Source organism: Corythoichthys intestinalis, chromosome 7 (genome assembly GCF_030265065.1).
Source record: "Corythoichthys intestinalis isolate RoL2023-P3 chromosome 7, ASM3026506v1, whole genome shotgun sequence".
In the NCBI taxonomy this organism is placed as follows: domain Eukaryota; kingdom Metazoa; phylum Chordata; class Actinopteri; order Syngnathiformes; family Syngnathidae; genus Corythoichthys; species Corythoichthys intestinalis.
In genome coordinates, this window is record NC_080401.1 from 42,808,250 (window position 1) to 42,828,931 (window position 20,682).

Consider the following 20,682-nt stretch of genomic DNA (forward strand, 5'->3'; position numbering starts at 1 on the left):
ACTCCTCAGTTACGGGTTCCTCGTTATCAGATGTTTCTTGTGGCAAGACAAGATGTCCCGCCATTTGTTCTGGACCGTCCAAAAGAGTTGATTGCAGGATTTGGTGGTGCAGACGTGGGCTTGTAGATGTCTTGCCTATCACCTGCTTGTCAGCGTCAATCTTGCTCAGTCAGCTGCATGACGCGCGCATTTGGCTTCCATGGTCAGAAGGCGTCCTGTATCTGTTTTGCCCTTATATGCCCGTTTTTTGGCTCTGCAAGTTCTAATCATAATCTAATCAGTCCAACCTTTTATAATATCAAATATATTCTGCTTGTTTTTCTTAAACTATGATATAAATGCTATTCATTTTATATTTTGGCGTGTTAGAGTAATAAAAACAGTCTTACAGTGAATACGAGAAAAGATGTTATTCCCTGATTGATTACATTAAGTGCGTTAGAGCAATACAGTCAAACAGTAAATAAAAGAAAAGATACTATTCCCTTCAATGATAATAATTTTTAGATTTTCTTCATGACCAAAATAGTCACTTGCCCTATTAAAGCGGAAATGTGAAGTAAGGTTGACCAACCATGTTTTTGAATAATATCAATGGATAAACAATTATAAGTGTATTTTCGTTTTTTTTTTTTAACGCAACCCTTCCAGATTCTTTGTTTAACCCATAGCAACGCCCTTGACAACGAAAAGGCTTTTCTTCGGCAATCTTCGGAAATGACGTCACACTTAGAAGTGCGAGGGAAGTCCGCCGTAGAACAGTATTGTTTGTTGCATTGTTTCTCGGTAAGACGCCACTGCGGTGTGTGGCGATGTTTTGTTCTCACTCTAACGAAAAGTTGTTTGAGTGGCCAAAGGATAGCAGGGCACGTAAATGGACATCTTTCGTTCTCACGAAGCGAATGAATTTCACGCCATCATCGAGTAGTGTTCTCTGCTACAAACACTTTGAAGTTAAGCATGGTTAAGCAGGTTTACATTGTGTGTCATCTACGATCTTGTCCGAAAGGGTTAATCCACTGTCAATCGGGAAAGGGGTGTGGATGTGCATATAAGCGGGTCGGCGTCACGGTAATTCACGGTCACGTTGCCGTAAGAGACACACACCGCCGGTGAGTTTGTGCACATTTATTTGTATTTGTATTACCCTAATTTTCGCACTATAGGGCGCATCTGACTATAAGCCGCAGCCCACCAAATTTGGCATGAAAAATACGACTCTCATAAGACCAAATGAAGCACCATGAAGCTTTGAACCAATTGGCTGCAAAGCTTTATTGCTTCAAGAAGCTTCATTTGGCCATCACTGCCAACTTGGGGGAGACAGTCAACCTCTGCTGCCACCTGCTGTCAACACTGTTGTCATCCAACATGCCGCTTAGCATACACTACAGCGCCACAGGTGTAAATAACAATCAAAAATCATATTCTGTGCTAAATATTTCTTCAGTTACTGTTCCACTTGTTTCATCAATTGCTAGTTATGGTATTTGCTAACACTTTATTTGACAGTGGTGCCATAAGACTGTCATTACACAATCATAATTATGACACGTCTCTGTCCTGAGCATTTATGAATGCTTATAACAGATGTCATTAAGTGTTATCTGGCAAATGATCTGTTTTGAATGGATGTAAGAGATCCAAGATGGACATAAATGGAGTTAGTGACATAATTTGCAAATGACACTTAATAACATAAGCATTCAGTAATGCCCATGATAGTGTCGTGTCATAATTTAGACGGTCTTATGACGCCGCTGTCAAATAAATTGTTACCTAAAAAAAAAAATAAACAAATAAGCCGCACTGGACTATAAGCCACAGGTATCAAAATGAAAGAAAAAAGTAGCGGCTTATAATCCAAAAATTATGGTATGTATTTCCACCTTCATGCTTCAAGCATTGCATTGCATTTGTACGGTTCGGCGTTTCTTTCACGGTGATCGCTTGATAGCCTTCTAGTTTGTGTATTACGAGAGCCACTGACAGGTGACAACAACATGCGTGTTGCTTTTAATGTCTGGCAGCGAATCAGCGAGCGCAGGTCACGCAGTGAATCATTAGAAATGTCTCAGGACAACACTGAAGTGGTGCTTTGTAATCTGTTCGCTTGTGTGAAAAAACTACATTTCCTCACGCCATTAGACGCCACTTCCTGCCGAGAGCTGTGTTTGTACTGTTAGCTCCATGTGTTAATAAAGAAACAAAGTTGTCAGCATGTCGTGTGTTCGATACTTTTGTCAACAAAAAGCTCATAACAAGACACTATGCACGATCCGTTTAAGAGACGCTGGGACTGGAAGTAGTAGTAGCTGGTAGTACGAGACGAGGCAGAGATGAGCGAGAAGCAAAACTTCGCGGTCGAATGTTGCGGCAGTCCGCTATTATTTTGTTTTCTAATTGTTGCCACAATAAAGTGGAGAAAGCCATCAACGACTCATCTCCTTCTTTCCCCCCAACGTTTTTATATTATTATATTATATGCACGAGAGCTGCCGGATCTGCCAAAATGAACATGAAGTCTGGTTATTATTTTTTTAAACAATGTCATCAGATAGACAAAAACATTAAATTATGTGCAAATGCCTGCATCTTCAAATCATGAAAATAATAACAGCCTATATCTTACCAATCTTGTAAGATATGTCTCCATTCCATGTCAGGTAGTCTAGGCACATTGTTTGCATCCTGATTAGCGTCTGGCTAATACATGTTAGGTCCAACATAAAACTCCAACCTCCTCTTCTTCCTCCAACTCTTCAAAAACTTGGATCTCCTCCCTTGCGCTCGATCTATCGCTTATATCGCTGTTTGAATCATTGTTTGAAGGGCATTGTATGGCGGCCGTATGTATGGAGCGCTACCATCGCTGTTCTCGGCGTGACGTATCACTTCCGGGTTCGTCCCCTTTCAGGCTCGAACTTCGGAAACGCGATTATTTTGTCAAATATACAACATATAAATTTTTGTTTTCATGCTTTATTTGTTGGACAATGTTTAATTACTTTAATTGTCACCCTATTTGGCATGTTATGAAATTACTTCACATTTCTGTTTTAAGGGCTATAAGGTCTTAACAGTCATCTTTGGAATAGCTGTCCACTCGAGTGACCATTTTCCCTGAATGGGGTAAAGTGCCACTTCCAATTAAGTAGTACTTGAAGATGGCTTTCCGGATCTGAAATTATTTTGTCAATAACACATCATATAATGACCATTAAAAAGCACTTTTCATACTACTCGAATCAGTCTCAACACCACAAAAAGTATGCATCACCATTCACCACACCGAGATGTCATCAAGTAAGATGATGGGCACTCTGTGGGCGACACAGCTAGTTAAATCGAGTCAATATGGGCGCCTAATAAAACCCAGAAAGATGGAGGAAAGTTCCAGCGGCTTCCACATGTGTATAAACATGTCAGCATTATACTGTATTGCTGCTGTATGTCGAGGAGACATGGCAGCTTGCCAAAGCGAACCCACTGACCGCATCCCTCCTCCCACACCCAAGCTGTGCTGCATGAGGCCAACTTTGGGATGCAGGCCAGTAGCAGCAAAACACGAGGCCTAGGCCAAGTGGAGCAACAGTGGCCATGTGGAATTCTGGGATCCATCAGCCAAGTGTCAGATTACAGCTTGAGTGTCTTGCAGACTCGAGTGAAATGCCAAGGGATCCTCACTTGGTCATGTGATGCATTTTAGATATTTGTAAAGAGAAGTCTGGACTAGATGAATTTTAAAAAAGGACGTTTTCTCTCTTAAACAGGTGGAACCAATGCTTCAAAGGCACCTTGAGGCCTTGTTGTCATGTCAATGGGAGCCATGCAAATTATAGGAAAGGTTTGGCTTGAGGTTGCTGCTTTCTAGTACAAAAACAAAACTCAAGGTAGTGGAAAGTAGGAATGTGCTGCCACCCAGAGGTCTATTTTGTTCAATAACAAGGAGGAAAATACATGGAATTTACGTTTGGAGTAGAAATTTAACAAAATAAGCATATGGCGGAAAACAGGCAAGATTGAAAAAGCAGTTTCCGCTCTTGAAACCCTCTTTAAAATAAACTGCTGTATTTCAAGCTAAAAGAACTGTTGTGTTTGATAGAACAACATGTTTATATGCTGCCATAGCAGATTCACGGCGCATTAAGCCCCCGAACTATTTTTAATATGCCTGTTTTACCCTGGAAACCCCCGTTTACAAACGTCGCGCAACCACTTTTGTTTCAACCTAGCCATAAAAAGAAGGTAAGTAATAGTATAAATTATTCGAAACATCTGTCATTTTTAGCTTAGAATCATTAATTGATGTCGAATATTAGTTAAAAAAAAAAAAAAAACGACTTTAAAGAATTATTCATTCGCATATTTTAAACTTTTAAACAAATTACGCCACAATGAAAAAATCTGTAAAAAAAAGTCACAGATATTTACCTCATAACTATCGCCTAATTGTATTTTTTTTTTTGTTACTGTTGCATTTCCCCCTCAATATTTTAGATGATAAAAAATTAGGGCTGTCAAAATTATCGTGTTAAAGCGCGGTAATTAATTTTTTAAATTAATCACGTTAAAATATTTGACGTAATTAACGCACATGTCCCGCTCAGACAGTATTCTGCCTTTTGGTATGTTTTACAGCAAGGTTTTTTGTGCTGTCTAACAGCGAACTCTTGTGGTCGCTTTGCGACATGGTTTATTGCTTTCTTGCCAGTTCAATATGGCTGCACGACGTCTCGGGCTGACGCCTACATTGTAATGTTGTGCTTATATGATCCTTGGACAAGATTTGTCCGTAAGTATGGTTGTTGTAAAGAATGTACATATTATGTTAGTAAGCGAAATGTTATATTTTTTGTATGAGATGCTTTTTGTTTATGTTTAGTGAACCTGTATAGCGTGCTAAGCTAACGTTGTTGCTAATGCAATGCTCGTGTACTTTTTTTTTTGTAGTTTTACTACGGTCTAAAGAGGACAATATTTTGAAGCCATTTTATTAATAAATCAGATGAAAAAGGAAGAAGTCGGATTATTAAGGCGTCGTTCACTAGCTGTCTAGCTTTGGAAAAAGTAGACGCTTCGGAGTGAGGACAGAATAGACAGATTTAAATGACAACAGAGTGAAATGCCCACTACAGTCCTTATGTACCGTATGTTGAATGTATATATCCATCTTGTGTCTTATCTTTCCATTCCAACAATTTATTTTACAGAATATATATATAATTTACAGAAAAATATGGCATATTTTATAGATGGTTTGAATTGCGATTAATTGCGATTAATTGCGATTAATTAATTTTTCAGCTGTAATTAACTCGATTAAAAATTTTAATCGTTTGACAGCCCTATAAAAAAATCGATCCAGACAAAGAAAAATGGAAAAAAAAAAAAAAAAAAAAAAAAACGTTTAAAAGGGTAAAAATATGAAAATGAAAATCTCGACCACTAATTGATGTCTGCGAATTCTGCATCGCGACCCTTGTTATATTACCATGTTTCACCCATAAAATCCCCCAAAAATCCAGCTGTGGCCATTCACAGCTGCGTCTTGACACTCAGTGATACATGCTACATGGAGTTTTTTGATCGAAAAAAGGTAAGTACGCGATAATATCTCCTTAAAGTCATGGCGTCCGGAATTCTGCTTTCGCGTGCTCTCACCTCCAGATAGGGTTTTGCTGTTTAAAAAACTTAAAAAAAAAAATTTTTTTTTAAATCCCTCCTGTTCAAAATTTTTCTTCCCCCAGAAATTTGAGATTTTAAGGTTTTCAATGATGTATCACACATGCATATCGGACAATTTTGAAAGTTGGCTAAATTGGGGGTCTCAGAGTGGAATTTCAAGTCACCTGAGTGTTTTCCGCCATATAATGTGATATCAGAGTTGGGTAGAGTCGGCAAAGGTTTTACTCAAGTAAGAGTAGCGTTACGTCAAAATAATATTACTCAAGTAAAAGTAGTCATCCAAAAAAGTGTACTCAAGTACAAGTAAAAAAAGAACTAATGCGTAACTTTGTGAGTAACTGCTTACAGTGTGATATTTTTCTCAACAATTATTTTTCTCAGCACAACATAATCAATATAAACTTATTATTGTACTGTACTATAACCTATTACAAGACCATATTAGGCCCCAAAAATAAACAAAAAAATATAAAATTATTATTGTACTGTACTATAACCTATTACAAGACCATATTAAGGCCCAAAAATAAACAAAAACCAACTAATTGAAACTAGAGAAAATAAAACATTACCCATCCAAAGTGCAAGCGTGCCCTCTCGTGGAGAAAAAAACATTTCCCACCATGAATTGAAAAGACTATCAGTGTCAAATACAGTGATCCCTAATTTTTCACGGTTAATGGAGACCAAAACCTGCCAAGATAAGTGAAAAACCACGAAGTAACGCCCCCGTTGTGTGTTCAATGTATTCATTCAGATTTTGCATTGGAAAGAGAGAGATACAAAACGTTTTTTCCCCACGTTTTTTCCCCCAAAGTAGAAAAAAACATAAATATATACATATATGTATATACTTATATTTATAAATGGCGGAAAACGCAGACAAGACTGAAAAAGCAGTTTCTGCTCTTGCATCCCTCTTTAAAATAAACTGCTCTATTTTAAGCCAAAAGAACTGTTGTGTTTGATAGAACAATATGTCTGTATGCTGCCATAGCAGATTCATAGTGCATGAAGCCCCCGAACTATTTTTAATTAGTCTGTTTTACCCTGGAGATCCCTGTTTACAGACGTCGCGCAATAGGCAGACGTGATGACCATTACAGCACAGTGGTGCCAACAAATGAACACTACTAATACCATTCCATCTAAAATTAATGGTAGAATACTGCTTGTTAATAAGAAAGTAGACAAAATATTAGAAACTGACTTCATATCACTGAATGTACAGTGCCTTGCAAAAGTATTCGGCCCCCTTGAATCTTGCAACCTTTCGCCACATTTCAGGCTTCAAACATAAAGATATGAAATTTAATTTTTTGGTCAAGAATCAACAACAAGTGGGACACAATCGTGAAGTGGAACAACATTTATTGGATAATTTAAACTTTTTTAACAAATAAAAAACTGAAAAGTGGGGCGTGCAATATTATTCGGCCCCTTTACTTTCAGTGCAGCAAACTCACTCCAGAAGTTCAGTGAGGATCTCTGAATGATCCAATGTTGTCCTAAATGACCGATGATGATAAATAGAATCCAAATGTGTGTAATCAAGTCTCCGTATAAATGCACCTGCTCTGTGATAGTCTCAGGGTTCTGTTTAAAGTGCAGAGAGCATTATGAAACCCAAGGAACACACCAGGCAGGTCCGAGATACTGTTGTGGAGAAGTTTAAAGCCGGATTTGGATACAAAAAGATTTCCCAAGCTTTAAACATCTCAAGGAGCACTGTGCAAGCCATCATATTGAAATGGAAGGAGCATCAGACCACTGCAAATCTACCAAGACCCGGCCGTCCTTCCAAACTTTCCTCTCAAACAAGGAGAAAACTGATCAGAGATGCAGCCAAGAGGCCCATGATCACTCTGGATGAACTGCAGAGATCTACAGCTGAGGTGGGAGAGTCTGTCCATAGGACAACAATCAGTCGTACACTGCACAAATCTGGCCTTTAAGGAAGAGTGGCAAGAAGAAAGCCATTTCTCAAAGATATCCATAAAAAGTCTCGTTTAAAGTTTGCCACAAGCCACCTGGGAGACACACCAAACATGTGGAAGAAGGTGCTCTGGTCAGATGACACCAAATTTGAACTTTTTGGCCACAATGCAAAACGATATGTTTGGCGTAAAAGCAACACAGCTCATCACCCTGAACACACCATCCCCACTGTCAAACATGGTGGTGGCAGCATCATGGTTTGGGCCTGCTTTTCTTCAGCAGGGACAGGGAAGATGGTTAAAATTGACGGGAAGATGGATGCAGCCAAATACAGGAACATTCTGGAAGAAAACCTGTTGGTATCGGCACAAGACCTGAGACTGGGACGGAGATTTATCTTCCAACAGGACAATGATCCAAAACATAAAGCCAAATCTACAATGGAATGGTTCAAAAATAAACGTAACCAGGTGTTAGAATGGCCAAGTCAAAGTCCAGACCTAAATCCAATCGAGAATCTGTGGAAAGAGCTGAAGACCGCTGTTCACAAACACTCTCCATCCAACCTCACTGAGCTCGAGCTGTTTTGCAAGGAAGAACGGGCAAGAATGTCAGTCTCTCGATGTGCAAAACTGATAGATACATACCCCAAGCGACTTGCAGCTGTAATTGGAGCAAAAGGTGGCGCTACAAAACGCAAGGGGGCCGAATAATATTGCACGCCCCACTTTTCAGTTTTTTATTTGTTAAAAAAGTTTAAATTATCCAATAAATGTTGTTCCACTTCACGATTGTGTCCCACTTGTTGTTGATTCTTGACAAAAAATTAAAATTGTATATCTTTATGTTTGAAGCCTGAAATGTGGCGAAAGGTTGCAAGGTTCAAGGGAGCCGAATACTTTTGCAAGGCACTGTATCTCATGCCTCTAATTAAAAAATACCACGTGTATTGTTTTATTAGGAAATATGACAAACGTGATTAAAAAAGAATGAATTTCTAATGTAAAAAATGTTTGTATATTTTCATTTTGTATAGTTCTTGCATCACTTTGAATTGAGCCAGTTAATATACTTGGCTGTATAAAATAAATAAAATGCACGTGCACGAGTCCGAGTCACCCGTTTTTGAGATTCTGAATCAGATACAGTCCCAATCCAAACCCGAAAGTTTTTTTTTTTTTTTGAATTTGAACAAAAGTTCCAAACATGTTACTGTCCCGCCGTGCCTTCTTCATAATATGAATTATTTTTTTTTAGACAAGAATGACGTAGAAAAATGCTTGTCTTAATTAAAAGCTTCCCTGAGTGATTCCACTCAAATCCACTCACGCTGCACATATGACTGGGCTACAAGTTTAACGATGATTGACACACATGTTGTGCCTTTTATCGTAGCGCTACCAAGCCTTTCTGGCAAGATCAAAGCTACAAACCCGTCAATCATTGTTAACTTTAACAAACGCTAGCTGCACAGGACACTTTAGCCGTACTGCTTAGCAGCAGGGAGGGTGTGGAACATGAAGCAGAAAACCTTTTTTTTTTCCCCACCAGGTTCCGATCCTTTCAAAAATCTCGCGATCGGCGCTTTTTCCGATCACGTGATCAGATCGGGACATCCTTGGTTTTGTGACCAAAATAACATTTAAAATAATTGTTGCAACTACAGTATATAATATCCTTCAATTTTTTTTCTAAATTAAACTAAGTTTATAAAATATATTCCAATTACTTAACAAAATAAAACAAATTGTTTTTAATAAAAAAAAAATAGAAATAAACTTTTTCGAGCTATAAGTCGCAGCAGGAAAAGGAAAAAAAAAAACATGTATCAGCCAGCTAAGACTATGATGCATTTTGGTGCTAATTTTCAAAAACAGACCAAGAATAGTTATTTTGTATGAAAATCCAAGTTATAATAACAAAATAAAAAAACAAGATGAATAAATGTACAGTGCTATATGTTATTTGCGCAGTTATTCAGCTATATGACAAACATATTACTGTAGGTAATGTTCACTCCTTGTCAATGTGAAATAACATTAAGAACTTATGAAACTACACATTTCAACAAATCAAAGTTGCACCCAAGTCTCAGAACCAGCCTAATTATGAAAAAGGATTCATTTAGGCTACGTTCATACTACAGGTCTTAATGCACGAATCCGATTTTTTCGTGTTTTTCCGACTCGAGTGCGGCATTAACTTGACGGTCTGAACGTGACAAGTCGCATAGAACGGGACCATTTCAAATCCGATCTGGGTCACTTTCGTATGTGGTCTAAATCAGATCTGGGCCACATTTTTCCAGACTGTCGCGGCAGTCTGTACTGTCCAGTCCCGCAAATCGGATTTAATGCAGAAATTACGTCATCAAATAGCGAGAGAGTCGCTACCGTAGCGATGCAGCTGTGCATTATTAGCGCCTAGCTTGCAGTGAGCACGGCTTTTGGGGAAGGACTGTGGTTCACAACAGTCATAAAAAATAAAAATGGGTTGAGGATAAGCCTGAGAATGCTCAGTTTTCTCTTTTCCAAGTGAACAATATTTCAACATTGCTTACACGGCCGAGAGTCGGGGCAAACTGCCCGTATGTGTGTGTGTGACGTGGATGGACAGTTCGTGCATGCTATCGATCCATATAAACTTTGAATATAAGCCTAAACGGGGATTATTTATGTCTTTTATTTGTGTCCTCCTTCTGAAAAGCAAAATATGATATTCCTGGAATGACGGATGACGTGTGTCATTTGTTTTGATGCTTCTGCGCATGCGGGTCTTCTTGCTCAGCGTGTGTCGGACTGCGAATCAGTGCGCATGCGTAATACTTGAACGGTCTCAATGGACAAAGGCAGTCTGAACGGGCACGCCAAAAAAAAGGATATGACAAAGGCTACGTTCATACTACAGGTCTTAATGCACGAATCCGATTTTTTTTCGTGTTTTTCCGACTCGAGTGAGGCATTAACTTGACGGTCTGAACGTGACAAGTCGCATAGAACTGGACCATTTCAAATCCGATCTGGGTCACTTTCGTATGTGGTTCAAATCCGATCTGGGCCACATTTTTCCAGACTTTCGCAGCGGTCTGTACTGTCCAGTCTCCGGAATCAGAATTCATGCACTAATTACGTCAGCAAACAGCAAGAAGCACGAAGGACGGCAGCGATGCAGGCATTAGCACCTAGCTTGAACTCTGCTTTTAAGCACGAAGCGGGCTTGACCACAGTCATAAAAAAATAAAATGAAGAAAAGGATAACCCTGTCAATTTTTTATTTTAATTCTGTGCGCCGAATGAGCAATATTTCATTATTGCACACATGGCCGAGTCGGGGCAAACTGACGCACCCACGTCATTTCACGCACACACGTCAAGGCTTATGCGTGTGCGTGTATGCGTTGTATCAGTCCATATAAACTTTGAAAATAAAACTAAACGTGGATTATTAATGTCTGTTATTTGTGTCCTCTTTTTAACGAGCAAAATATGATAATCCCTGGAATGACGGATGACAGCCAACATGTGTGGTCATTTGTTTTGATGCTTCTGCGCATGCGGGTTGTCTTGCTCAGCGCGTGTCGGACTGCGAATTAGTGCGCATGCGTAATACTTGAATGGTCTCAATGGACAAAGGCAGTCTGAACGGGCATGCCAAAAAAACAGATATGACAAAAAATCGGATTTGTGCATTAAGACCTGTAGTATGAACGTAGCCAAAATATTGGATTCGTGCATTAAGACCTGTAGTATGAACGTAGCCTTATAGTCTGAAATAGGGCTGAAACATTCATCGCTTCTACATGGAAATTATGGTAGACATCAGTTTTAAATGAGCTGTATCAAGATTTATATTTTGAATGTCACAAGATCTGCCGTGCTAAGAAATCTACTAATTTCTAGTACAGTGGTACCTTTACCTACGAAATTAAGTGGTTCTGGAAGTACTGTACAGGGTGACCCAAAAAAAAGTTTACACTGCCATAATACAACTTAAATGCCATGTTTATTCAGTTTAGAATTAGAATTGAATCACAAATTATACATTATTGTAAAGAACATGTACAGTACACTCTATTTTTCAATTAGTCCTCCCTTAAGTGTCACAACAGCCTCCAGGCGCCTGCGAAAAGCCTCTTTATGTAGGATGCTGTCATCTTTTCCCAAGATCTAACAATGGACCTCTCCAAGGCTGCCACAGAAGTTTGTGCCTTCTTACAGGCACGGTCCTCCACAGTTGCCCATATGCTATAATCCAGGGGATTGAGATCTGGACTCTGGGGTGGCCACATATCACCTTGTCAATCAACTTTTTGGTCCGCACAGATCGGCACTTCCAGACCCAGGTTTTCGTGAGGCTGTTCCAGTATCTTTCAGCTTCTTTTTAACTTTGTAGACTGCGCATCTGGATATTCTCAGATTTGCTGCAATCTCAGTAGGTGTCAGACCAGCACGCAGCAATTCAGGTACAGCTAAAGTTTTCTTCATTTTCAGCAGAAGCACAGGAATTGTAGAGACGAGAGATTACCAGCTGCATTGAGGGACCTTAATGAATCACTTAAGCATGACAACCTATTTAGATATGTTTCAATGGCTTTTAAACAAGCAGTCAACTGAGTGTAAACTTTTTTTTGGGTCACCCTGTAGTTCCTTACCTTGAAAATGAAGAGAAAAGTAGCGACACGTTTTCCATGTAAATGCCCTCATCCTTCCCAAAACCCCCAAAATTCAGACATACAGTAAATCTTTTATAATTCCTAAAATTGCATCAATACATGTAACAAATACAGTACATGTTACAATTAGATTATTGCATAATAAACATAAAATCAGAGTTGTGCATACTATGAGAAAACAAGAATAAAAGTTAATACACTAATGTAAAGCTGTTGGAACACGACGGGCGAATGAACAAATGTACCACCGTATTAAGTATGAAATAAATTTTCAAGTTAAATCAAAATTCTTTTTCTGACTTGTATGTGGCTCTTGACCTCATTACCCAACATTTAATCCCACACTCCATTTCATATTACAAACATATCCTGCAAATTTGATAATCCTTTTATTCGTTCTTGAGTTATCTCAAACAGACAGACATGCGGAACCCTATATGCAGTGGGGCAAATAAGTATTTATTTAACCACTAATTGTGCAAGTTTTCCCACTTGAAAATATTAGAGGCCTGTAATTGTCAACATGGGTAAACCTCGGCCATGAGAGACAGAAATGTGAGAAAAAAAAAAACTGAAAATTACATTGATTTTTAAAGAATTTATTTGCAAATCATGGTGGCAAAAAAAGTATTTGGTCAATACCAAAAGTTCATCTCAATACTTTGTTATGTACCCTTTGTTGGCAAGAACTGAGGCCACACGTTTTCTGTAACTCTTCGCAAGCTTTTCACACACTTTTGTGGGTATTTTGGCCCATTCCTCAATGCAGATCTCCACTAGAGCAGTGATGTTTTGGGGCTGTCGTTGGGCAACACAGACTTTCGACTCCCTCCTCACCCCGGGGCGTCAAAATGATAACAAGAACGGTGAGCAAAAATCCCAGAACCACATGGGGGGACCTAGTGAATGACCTACAGAGAGCTGGGACCACAGTAACAAAGGCTACTATCAGTATCACAATGCGCCGCTAGGGACTCAAATCCTGCACTGCCAGACGTGTCCCCCTGCTGAAGAAAGAACACGTCCAGGCCCGTCTGCGGTTTGCTAGAGAGCATTTGGATGATCCAGAAGAGGACTGGGAGAATGTGTTATGGTCAGATGAAACCAAAATAGAACTTTTTGGTAGAAACACAGGTTCTCGTGTTTGGAGGAGAAAGAATACTGAATTTAGAGCTGAAACGAATACTGATCCGATAAATTTTATTCACCTCGAGGAATCGTTTAATTTTGGCAGCTCTCAGCATCACGTTTTGCCCGGACTACTTTTAATGCGGGACAACGCACTGACGTCACGTGCGTAGAGGAAGAAGCAATGAAAAAAACAAAACAAACAAACCTTACTGCAGACGACAGCCGCTACAAACTACGCCGACGTTGCTAAAAACTACGCCCGCATGATGCTAGTATGGCAGCAGGTAGTGTCCGATGCGTCTCATAGATATCGCATGCATTTAGAACTAGATGCGAAATGACAGACGCGGCCGCGTCTGGGCAGCATTAGTAAACAGCCGCCATCTTTAAGCAGTAGACTTCTCAGCGCTAATAAATATAACATTACTGTCACTCGCACACGTAATGTTAGCCCTTCCGAGGGCTAGGTTTCTATTGATCATGACCACTATTGATGCGTGGCTAACGTGTCTTGCATACAGGCTTTATTTAGTCTGTAAAAACACAGCGCTGTAGAGTGATGAAGGTGTAAAATTAAAACATAATAAAGCTAACTGTCAGTTTTAGCTCAGTAGTCATTGCTGAATAAAACACCAAGTAGCACTGGGCCCTAATGTGCTCCAATACAGCAGGTATCATACATTTATTTTGAACACTGCAAAAACTCAAAATCCTATCAGTACTTACAGTTTAGACTAACTTAAAACTTAACTAGAACTTAAAAATACCTTGACACAAATGGAAACTCAATTGAAACACATAGGAAAAATACGTAGCTTTCAAGTGATGTGTGTTTTCAAGCGTAATTACATTTTTATATATTTTTTTAAGATCTAGAAGTTTTTTTGAGTGAAAGCAGTGAATTTTTTTTTCTAGTCACATCTGAGATGCAATTGTTGGCTGTTTTCAACAATGTACATCGAAAATAAAGACATTGATTGACTGACAATGGTTCAATATTGGATTAAATGCCTTTTTTTCTCATGTATATTTATTATTGCTCTTTACCTAAAAATTTTTTTTCTCCGATTACTTGATTAATTGATAGAATTTTCAGTCGATTACTCGATTAATAAAATATTCGATAGCTGCAGCCCTAACTGAATTGCATCCTAAGAACACCATACCCACTGTGCAGCATGGGGGTGGAAACATCATGCTTTGGGGCTGTTTTTCTGCAAAAGGACCAGGACGACTGATCTGTGTAAAGAATGGATGGGGCGATGTATTGAGAGATGATGAGTGAAAATCTCCTTCCATCAGCAAGGGTATTGAAGATGAGACGTGGCTGGGTCTTTCATCATGACAATGATCCCAAACACACAGCCAGGGCAACAAAGGAGTGGCTTCGTAAGAAGCATTTTAAGGTCCTGGAGTGGCCCAGCCAGTCTCCAGATCTCAACCCCATCGAAAATCTGTGGATGGAGTTGAAAGTCCGTGTTGCCCAACGACAGCCCCAAAACATCACTGCTCTAGAGGAGATCTGCATGGAGGAACGGGCCAAAATACCAGCAACAGTGTGTGAAAAGCTTGTGAAGAGTTAGAGAAAGTGTTTAACCTCCGTTATTGCCAACAAAGGGTACATAACAAAGTATTGAGATGAACCTTTGGTATTGACCAAATACTTATTTTCCACCATTAATTGCAAATAAATTCTTTAAAAATCAAACAATGTGATTTTCAGGTTTTTTTCCCCACATTCTGTCTCTCATGGTTGAGTTTTACCCATGTTGGCAATTACAGGCCTCTCTAATATTTTCAAGTGGGAGAACCTCCACAATTAGTGGTTGACTAAATACTTATTTGCCCCACTGTATTGTTCTGTAGGTTCACAGGCAGAGATCATTAGACAGACAGCTATAACAGGGTTATGAAATCGACCAATCAGGATTTGAAAGAATTTTTATTGAAACAAAAGATTTTCATTTCAGTCCCAGTCCCTTATGGTTTTCAAAAAGCGTGCTTTGGGTTTCAAGCGCTGACATTTCCAGACTCTTCTGCCTCCTGAGTTCCCCCACCCACCCTTTTTTTTTTTTGCTTTTGCTTGTACATCAGTGAGACAAGAGGAGGGTATGGAAATGAAAAAGTATACAACAAGGTCATTTTGGCACTATCACTCCCGCACAGCTGAATATTCACTAATTTTCAGAGAGGTCAGAATGCAGAAAGTGCCGTTTATCATCATATGAGGAAAGCACTGAAGGAAGAAAATATATTCAGAAAATGAGTCCATCACATTAGAGCTGACTGTAGATTTTTATGGCAATCCTTACCCTCTGATCCTGGTAAAGATGCAAAAGATTGATCATTCAGAAAAGCATGCGCACCGACAAAGGAAATATTCACTTGGACGAAAAAGAAAATAAAAACACAAAACACCCTCACAGGTCACAGCAAGGTGTAGGAGGAAAAAGTGCTTATTTGTCAACTTCACATAGAGCAGGGTATCTAGCCATTTTGGGTCATTCATGAGAAATTCCTAGCTTTTCATACTGTTTTTTGTTGCATTTTTTTTTCTTGACCCACAGTTTCCCACCCCTGACTTAAAGGATGTCCGGAAGCTGTTTGCCATCTGATTGGGTGGACTCGCTCTTCTGCGAGCATGTCTGACATCAAGTTTGGGTGGGAAAAGGCAAAAAGTGGTCGAAGAGCAAGCGGAGGATGGCTTCGTGTTAACAGTCGTGCGGACGCAACGTGATCGGACGTGGAGAAATGAATGATTTTGATGATGTACGCTGTTCATAATTTAAAAAATTAGGCTTTTTGGGTGAAATTTCAGGATGAACCTAAAATGCATGATATATTTAAACCTTATTTACAGCAGGGCCCAGAACCAAAAGTGGTATTTGGTAAGTGGCAAAATGGCTTTGAGCATGTGAATTTTTTTTGAGGTATGTGGCAAAATGGGATTTTGTTATGCGACATTTTAGTACGTGGCAAAATGGATTTTAGTATGTGCCATTTTTTTTTTTTTCTGTATGTGGCAAAATGGATTTTGGTATGTGGCATTTTTTGGTATGTGTCAAAGTGGCTTTTGATATATAGCTTTTTTGTATGTGGCAAAATGACTTTTGGTAGATGAAAATGAGTGGAAAATTTGGACTTGCATAGCCGTCAATGGCATGGACGTGCGTGGCCTGCAAAAATGCAATATACATAAAAAATGCCACATACAAAAAAAAAGCTCAGATACCAAACGTCATTTTGCCACATACAAAAAAAGTGCTATGTATCAAAAGCCACTTTGCCATATACCAAAAAAGCCACATACCAAAATCCATATCGCCACATATCAAATAGCACTTTTCATCTTTGTTGTCTCTCCAGCAGGGCTGAGAACGAAAAGCAGTTGGTAAGTGGCAAAATGGCTTTTGACAAGTGGCATTTATTTTTTTGGGCTATGTGGAAAAAATGGATTTTGGTATGTGGCATTTTTTTGTTGTTGGTATGTGGCATTTTTTGGTGTGTGGCAAAGTGGCTTTTGATATATAGCATTTTTTTTGTATGTGGCACAATGACTTTTTGTATATCAAAATGAATGGAAAATTTGGATTTGCATAGCGTTCAATGGCATGGACGTGCACGGCCTGAAAAAAATGCCATGTACAAAAAAACAAAAAAAAAAACCTACCAAAAACTACCAAAAGTCATTTTGCCACATACAAAAAATGCTATATATCAAAAGAAACTTTGCCACATACCTCAAAAAAAAACGTCACATACCAAAATCCATTTTGCTACATACCAAAAAATAAAAAGCCACATGCCAAATAAAAACGCCACAGACCAAAATACATTTTGCCACATACCAGAAAAATGCCACATGCCGAAAGCCATTTTGCCACAAACCAAATTCCACTTTTCCTTTTCGCTGTCTCTCCAGCAGGACTGAGAACGAAAAATGGTATTTGGCTAGTGGCAAAATGGCTTTTGGCATGTGGCATTTTTTTGGGCATGTGGCTAAATCAATTTTGGGATGTGGAATATATTTTAGTATGTGGCAAAATTTATGTTGGTATGTGGCAAAATTGATTTTGGTATGTGGCATTTTTTGGTGTGCGGCAACATGGATTTTGGTATGTGGCCTTTTTGGTGTGTGTGGCAGAGTGGCTTTTGATATATAGCATTTTTTTGTATGTGGCAAAATGACTTTTGGCATATCAAAATGAATGGAAAATTTGGACTTGCATAGCCATCAATGGCATGGACATGCATGGCTTGAATAAATGCCATTTCCAATTTAAAAAAAAATGGCATATACCAAAAGTCATTTTGCCACATACAAAAAATGCTATCTATAATAATCCACTTTGCCACATACCAAAAGCCACTTTGCCACATACCAAAAAAATGCCACATACCAAAATCCATTTTACCAAATGCCACATGCCGAAAGCCATTTTGCCACAAACCAAATTCCACTTTACGTTTTCGCTGTTTCTCCAGCAGGACCGAGAACGAAAAATGGTATTTGGTAAGTGGCAAAATGGCTTTTGGCATGTGGCATTTTTTTGGGTATGTGGCTAAATCAGTTTTGGTATGTGGCAAATGGATGTTGGTATGTGGCAAAATGGATTTTGGTATGTGGCATTTTTTGGTATGTGGCAAAGTGGCTTTTGATATATAGCATTTTTTTGGATATGGCTAAATGACTTTTGGTATATCAAAATGAATAGAAAATTTTGATGTGCATAGCTGTCAATGGCATGGACGTGCATGGCCTGAAAAAAAGCCATATACAAAAAAAAAAATGACATATACCAAAAGTCATTTTGCCACATACAAAAAATGCTATATATATATTATATATAAAGCCACTTTGCCACATACCAAAAATAATGCCACATACCAGAATCCATTTTACCAAATGCCACATGCCAAAAGCCATTTTGCCACAAACATAATTTTCCACTTTTCATTTTCGTTGTCTCTCCAGCAGGACCGAGGACGAAAAATGGTATTTGGTAAGTGGCAAAATGGCTTTTGGCATGTGGTATTTTTTGGGGTATGTGGCTAAATCAGTTTTGGTCTGTGGCAAATGGATGTTGGTATGTGGCAAAATGGATTTTGGTATGTGGCAAAGTAGCTTTTGATATATAGCATTTTGTTTGTATGTGGCGAAACGGCTTTTCGTATATAAAAATAGAACATTTTGATGTGCATAGCTGTCAATGGCATGGAGGTGCATGGCCTGAAAAAATGCCATATACGAAAAAAAATGACATATACCAACAGTCATTTTGCCACATACAAAAAATGCTATATATTATAAAAAGCCACTTTGCCACATACCAAAAAAAATGCCACATACCAAAATCTATTTTACAAAAGCCACTTTGCCACATACCAAAATCCATTTTACCAAAAAAAAAAAAAAAAAAAAAGCCACATAACAAAATCAATTTTACCAAATAACAAAAAAATACCAGTTTTCGTTCTCGCTGTCTGTCATTTAACTAATTGGCTTACATTGATGGTGCAAGGTGTCCTCAAAGTGAAAAGATGAGCATTTACAGCCAGTTTTTCCAGTTTAAATGAACTGGGCGTCTATTGTTGTCAAATGCAGGCAATGAGTTAAGTACTATGGAATAATATCAAATACAACTTTAGAGTGTAATTGGGAGCCATAAACAAAGTGTATTTTAAAAAAAAATTAATTTTAATGTGTTTAATTTTGTATTTAAGTTACATTTATCATTTTATTTATTCATTAAAAAATTAAAAAAAAAAACATTTTAGGTCATGTACATGTCACACCTGTAAACAAAATGTTAATATTATGCCATATATGTCAATGTTTTTTTTATTATTATACTGACCAAAAGTAGTCATATACCATATAAGGGGTTGAGTAAAGTTATGAATGTACATGTCCAAATGTTGACCGTTTCAGTAGTTTTCGCACAACGCATTCAAAACCTTAGAGATGGCCATATTAGATTTACTTGTAAATATAATGAAATTTCACCCAAAATCCATATTTTGCAGCTTACAGATGTTTCCTCCATTTTTTAAAAATTCACGATTGGATCAGATGAACAATGAGACAACAGTTTTCACTGTTTTAAAGCGCTCGGGAATAAAGGGATGGGAGATTTAAGACTTCCGGAAAGCATGGCGTGTGCGTGCTCTCTTTAAAAGAGAGAAGAAGAATGACGGGCAAAAGGCAGCTTCTGAATAAAATACTGGCTGATGTTCAAAATGAGGAGAGTCGGCCTTGAAAAAGCGCTGATTTTCCCCATCACTTTGAGCTTGTGAAAATAAATACATCTCAATATACTATATAAGGCGGGGAAGACTGTTTCCTTTTTTCTTTCCTAACTCAAAACACATTTGGCCTGCACTTCCCAGTCTCAAAAGCAGGACAGACATCTCCTCGGAAAGAAGTGTTTTTTTTTTTTTTTAATGTTTTTTTTTTGAAGTTCCCTGATTCTTTCACATCTCACTAGAAGAAGCGGAGAAAAAAATAACACGGCCTCACAAGGCGACATCTTCCCCAGCGATAAGAAAAGTAAAGAGAGGACAAAGATTCCGCGTCCTTGTTCGAGTCCTCATGTGAGCCTTTAGCCCGAATGAGGAGCATCTTTGTCCAAATGAAAAAAAAAATATCCAGAGTTGTTTTCTCTCCTTTTTCCTCGTCCATATATATTCTTTTACTTTCAGAGTTGCTGTTGATCGTACTCGCCGATGACTCTTTTGATATGTGCCAGTTTGTTGTGCAGATATTCACAGCGGTTCTTCTCTTGGCTATAGTGAGGATTGATCTGCAAGGCATAGAAAGAGCGCAGTCAAAACAAGTGCACACATTCAGTGGGGCTCTTGAGTTATGAGTTTACCGTAATTTGTTGAGTAAATACAACATAATACTGATTCTACACTAAGAATAGCTTTCAAATGACACTCTTCATGACAAATATGATTGGCAATGAATAATTATTGTAATTATTATACTACTATTATATATAGTAGTATACTATAATAATATTGCTAGAATTTGTTTTTTAAGAATTGTTTTGAATAATGTTGGAAAGGCAAAGTCGGTGTTCTGAATCTGTTTACTTTTCATTCTTTTGCACTAGTAAACGCTATCAGCATTTAACCTCATAGTTTATTTGTGATTAATTATTGTTATTTAGATGATCATTTGTACTTTAATAAAGAATTTAAGTGGCTACCAAGTATTAGGCTGAGGGTGCCAATACTTTTGTCCGGCC

General features: G+C 38.4%; 1 protein-coding gene across 1 annotated transcript in view; it reads right to left on the reverse strand.

Annotated features, from left to right (window-relative positions):
• Window positions 1-13,206: 13,206 nt before the first annotated feature.
• The window catches only part of ell (elongation factor RNA polymerase II), an 82,936-nt gene continuing 75,460 nt past the window's right edge, over window positions 13,207-20,682 (reverse strand). Inside the window, exon 12 of the mRNA XM_057840430.1 lies at window positions 13,207-20,232. Within this exon, the coding sequence (XP_057696413.1) occupies window positions 20,128-20,232 (105 nt within the window). The 3' untranslated portion in view covers window positions 13,207-20,127. The remainder of the gene's footprint in view (window positions 20,233-20,682) is intronic.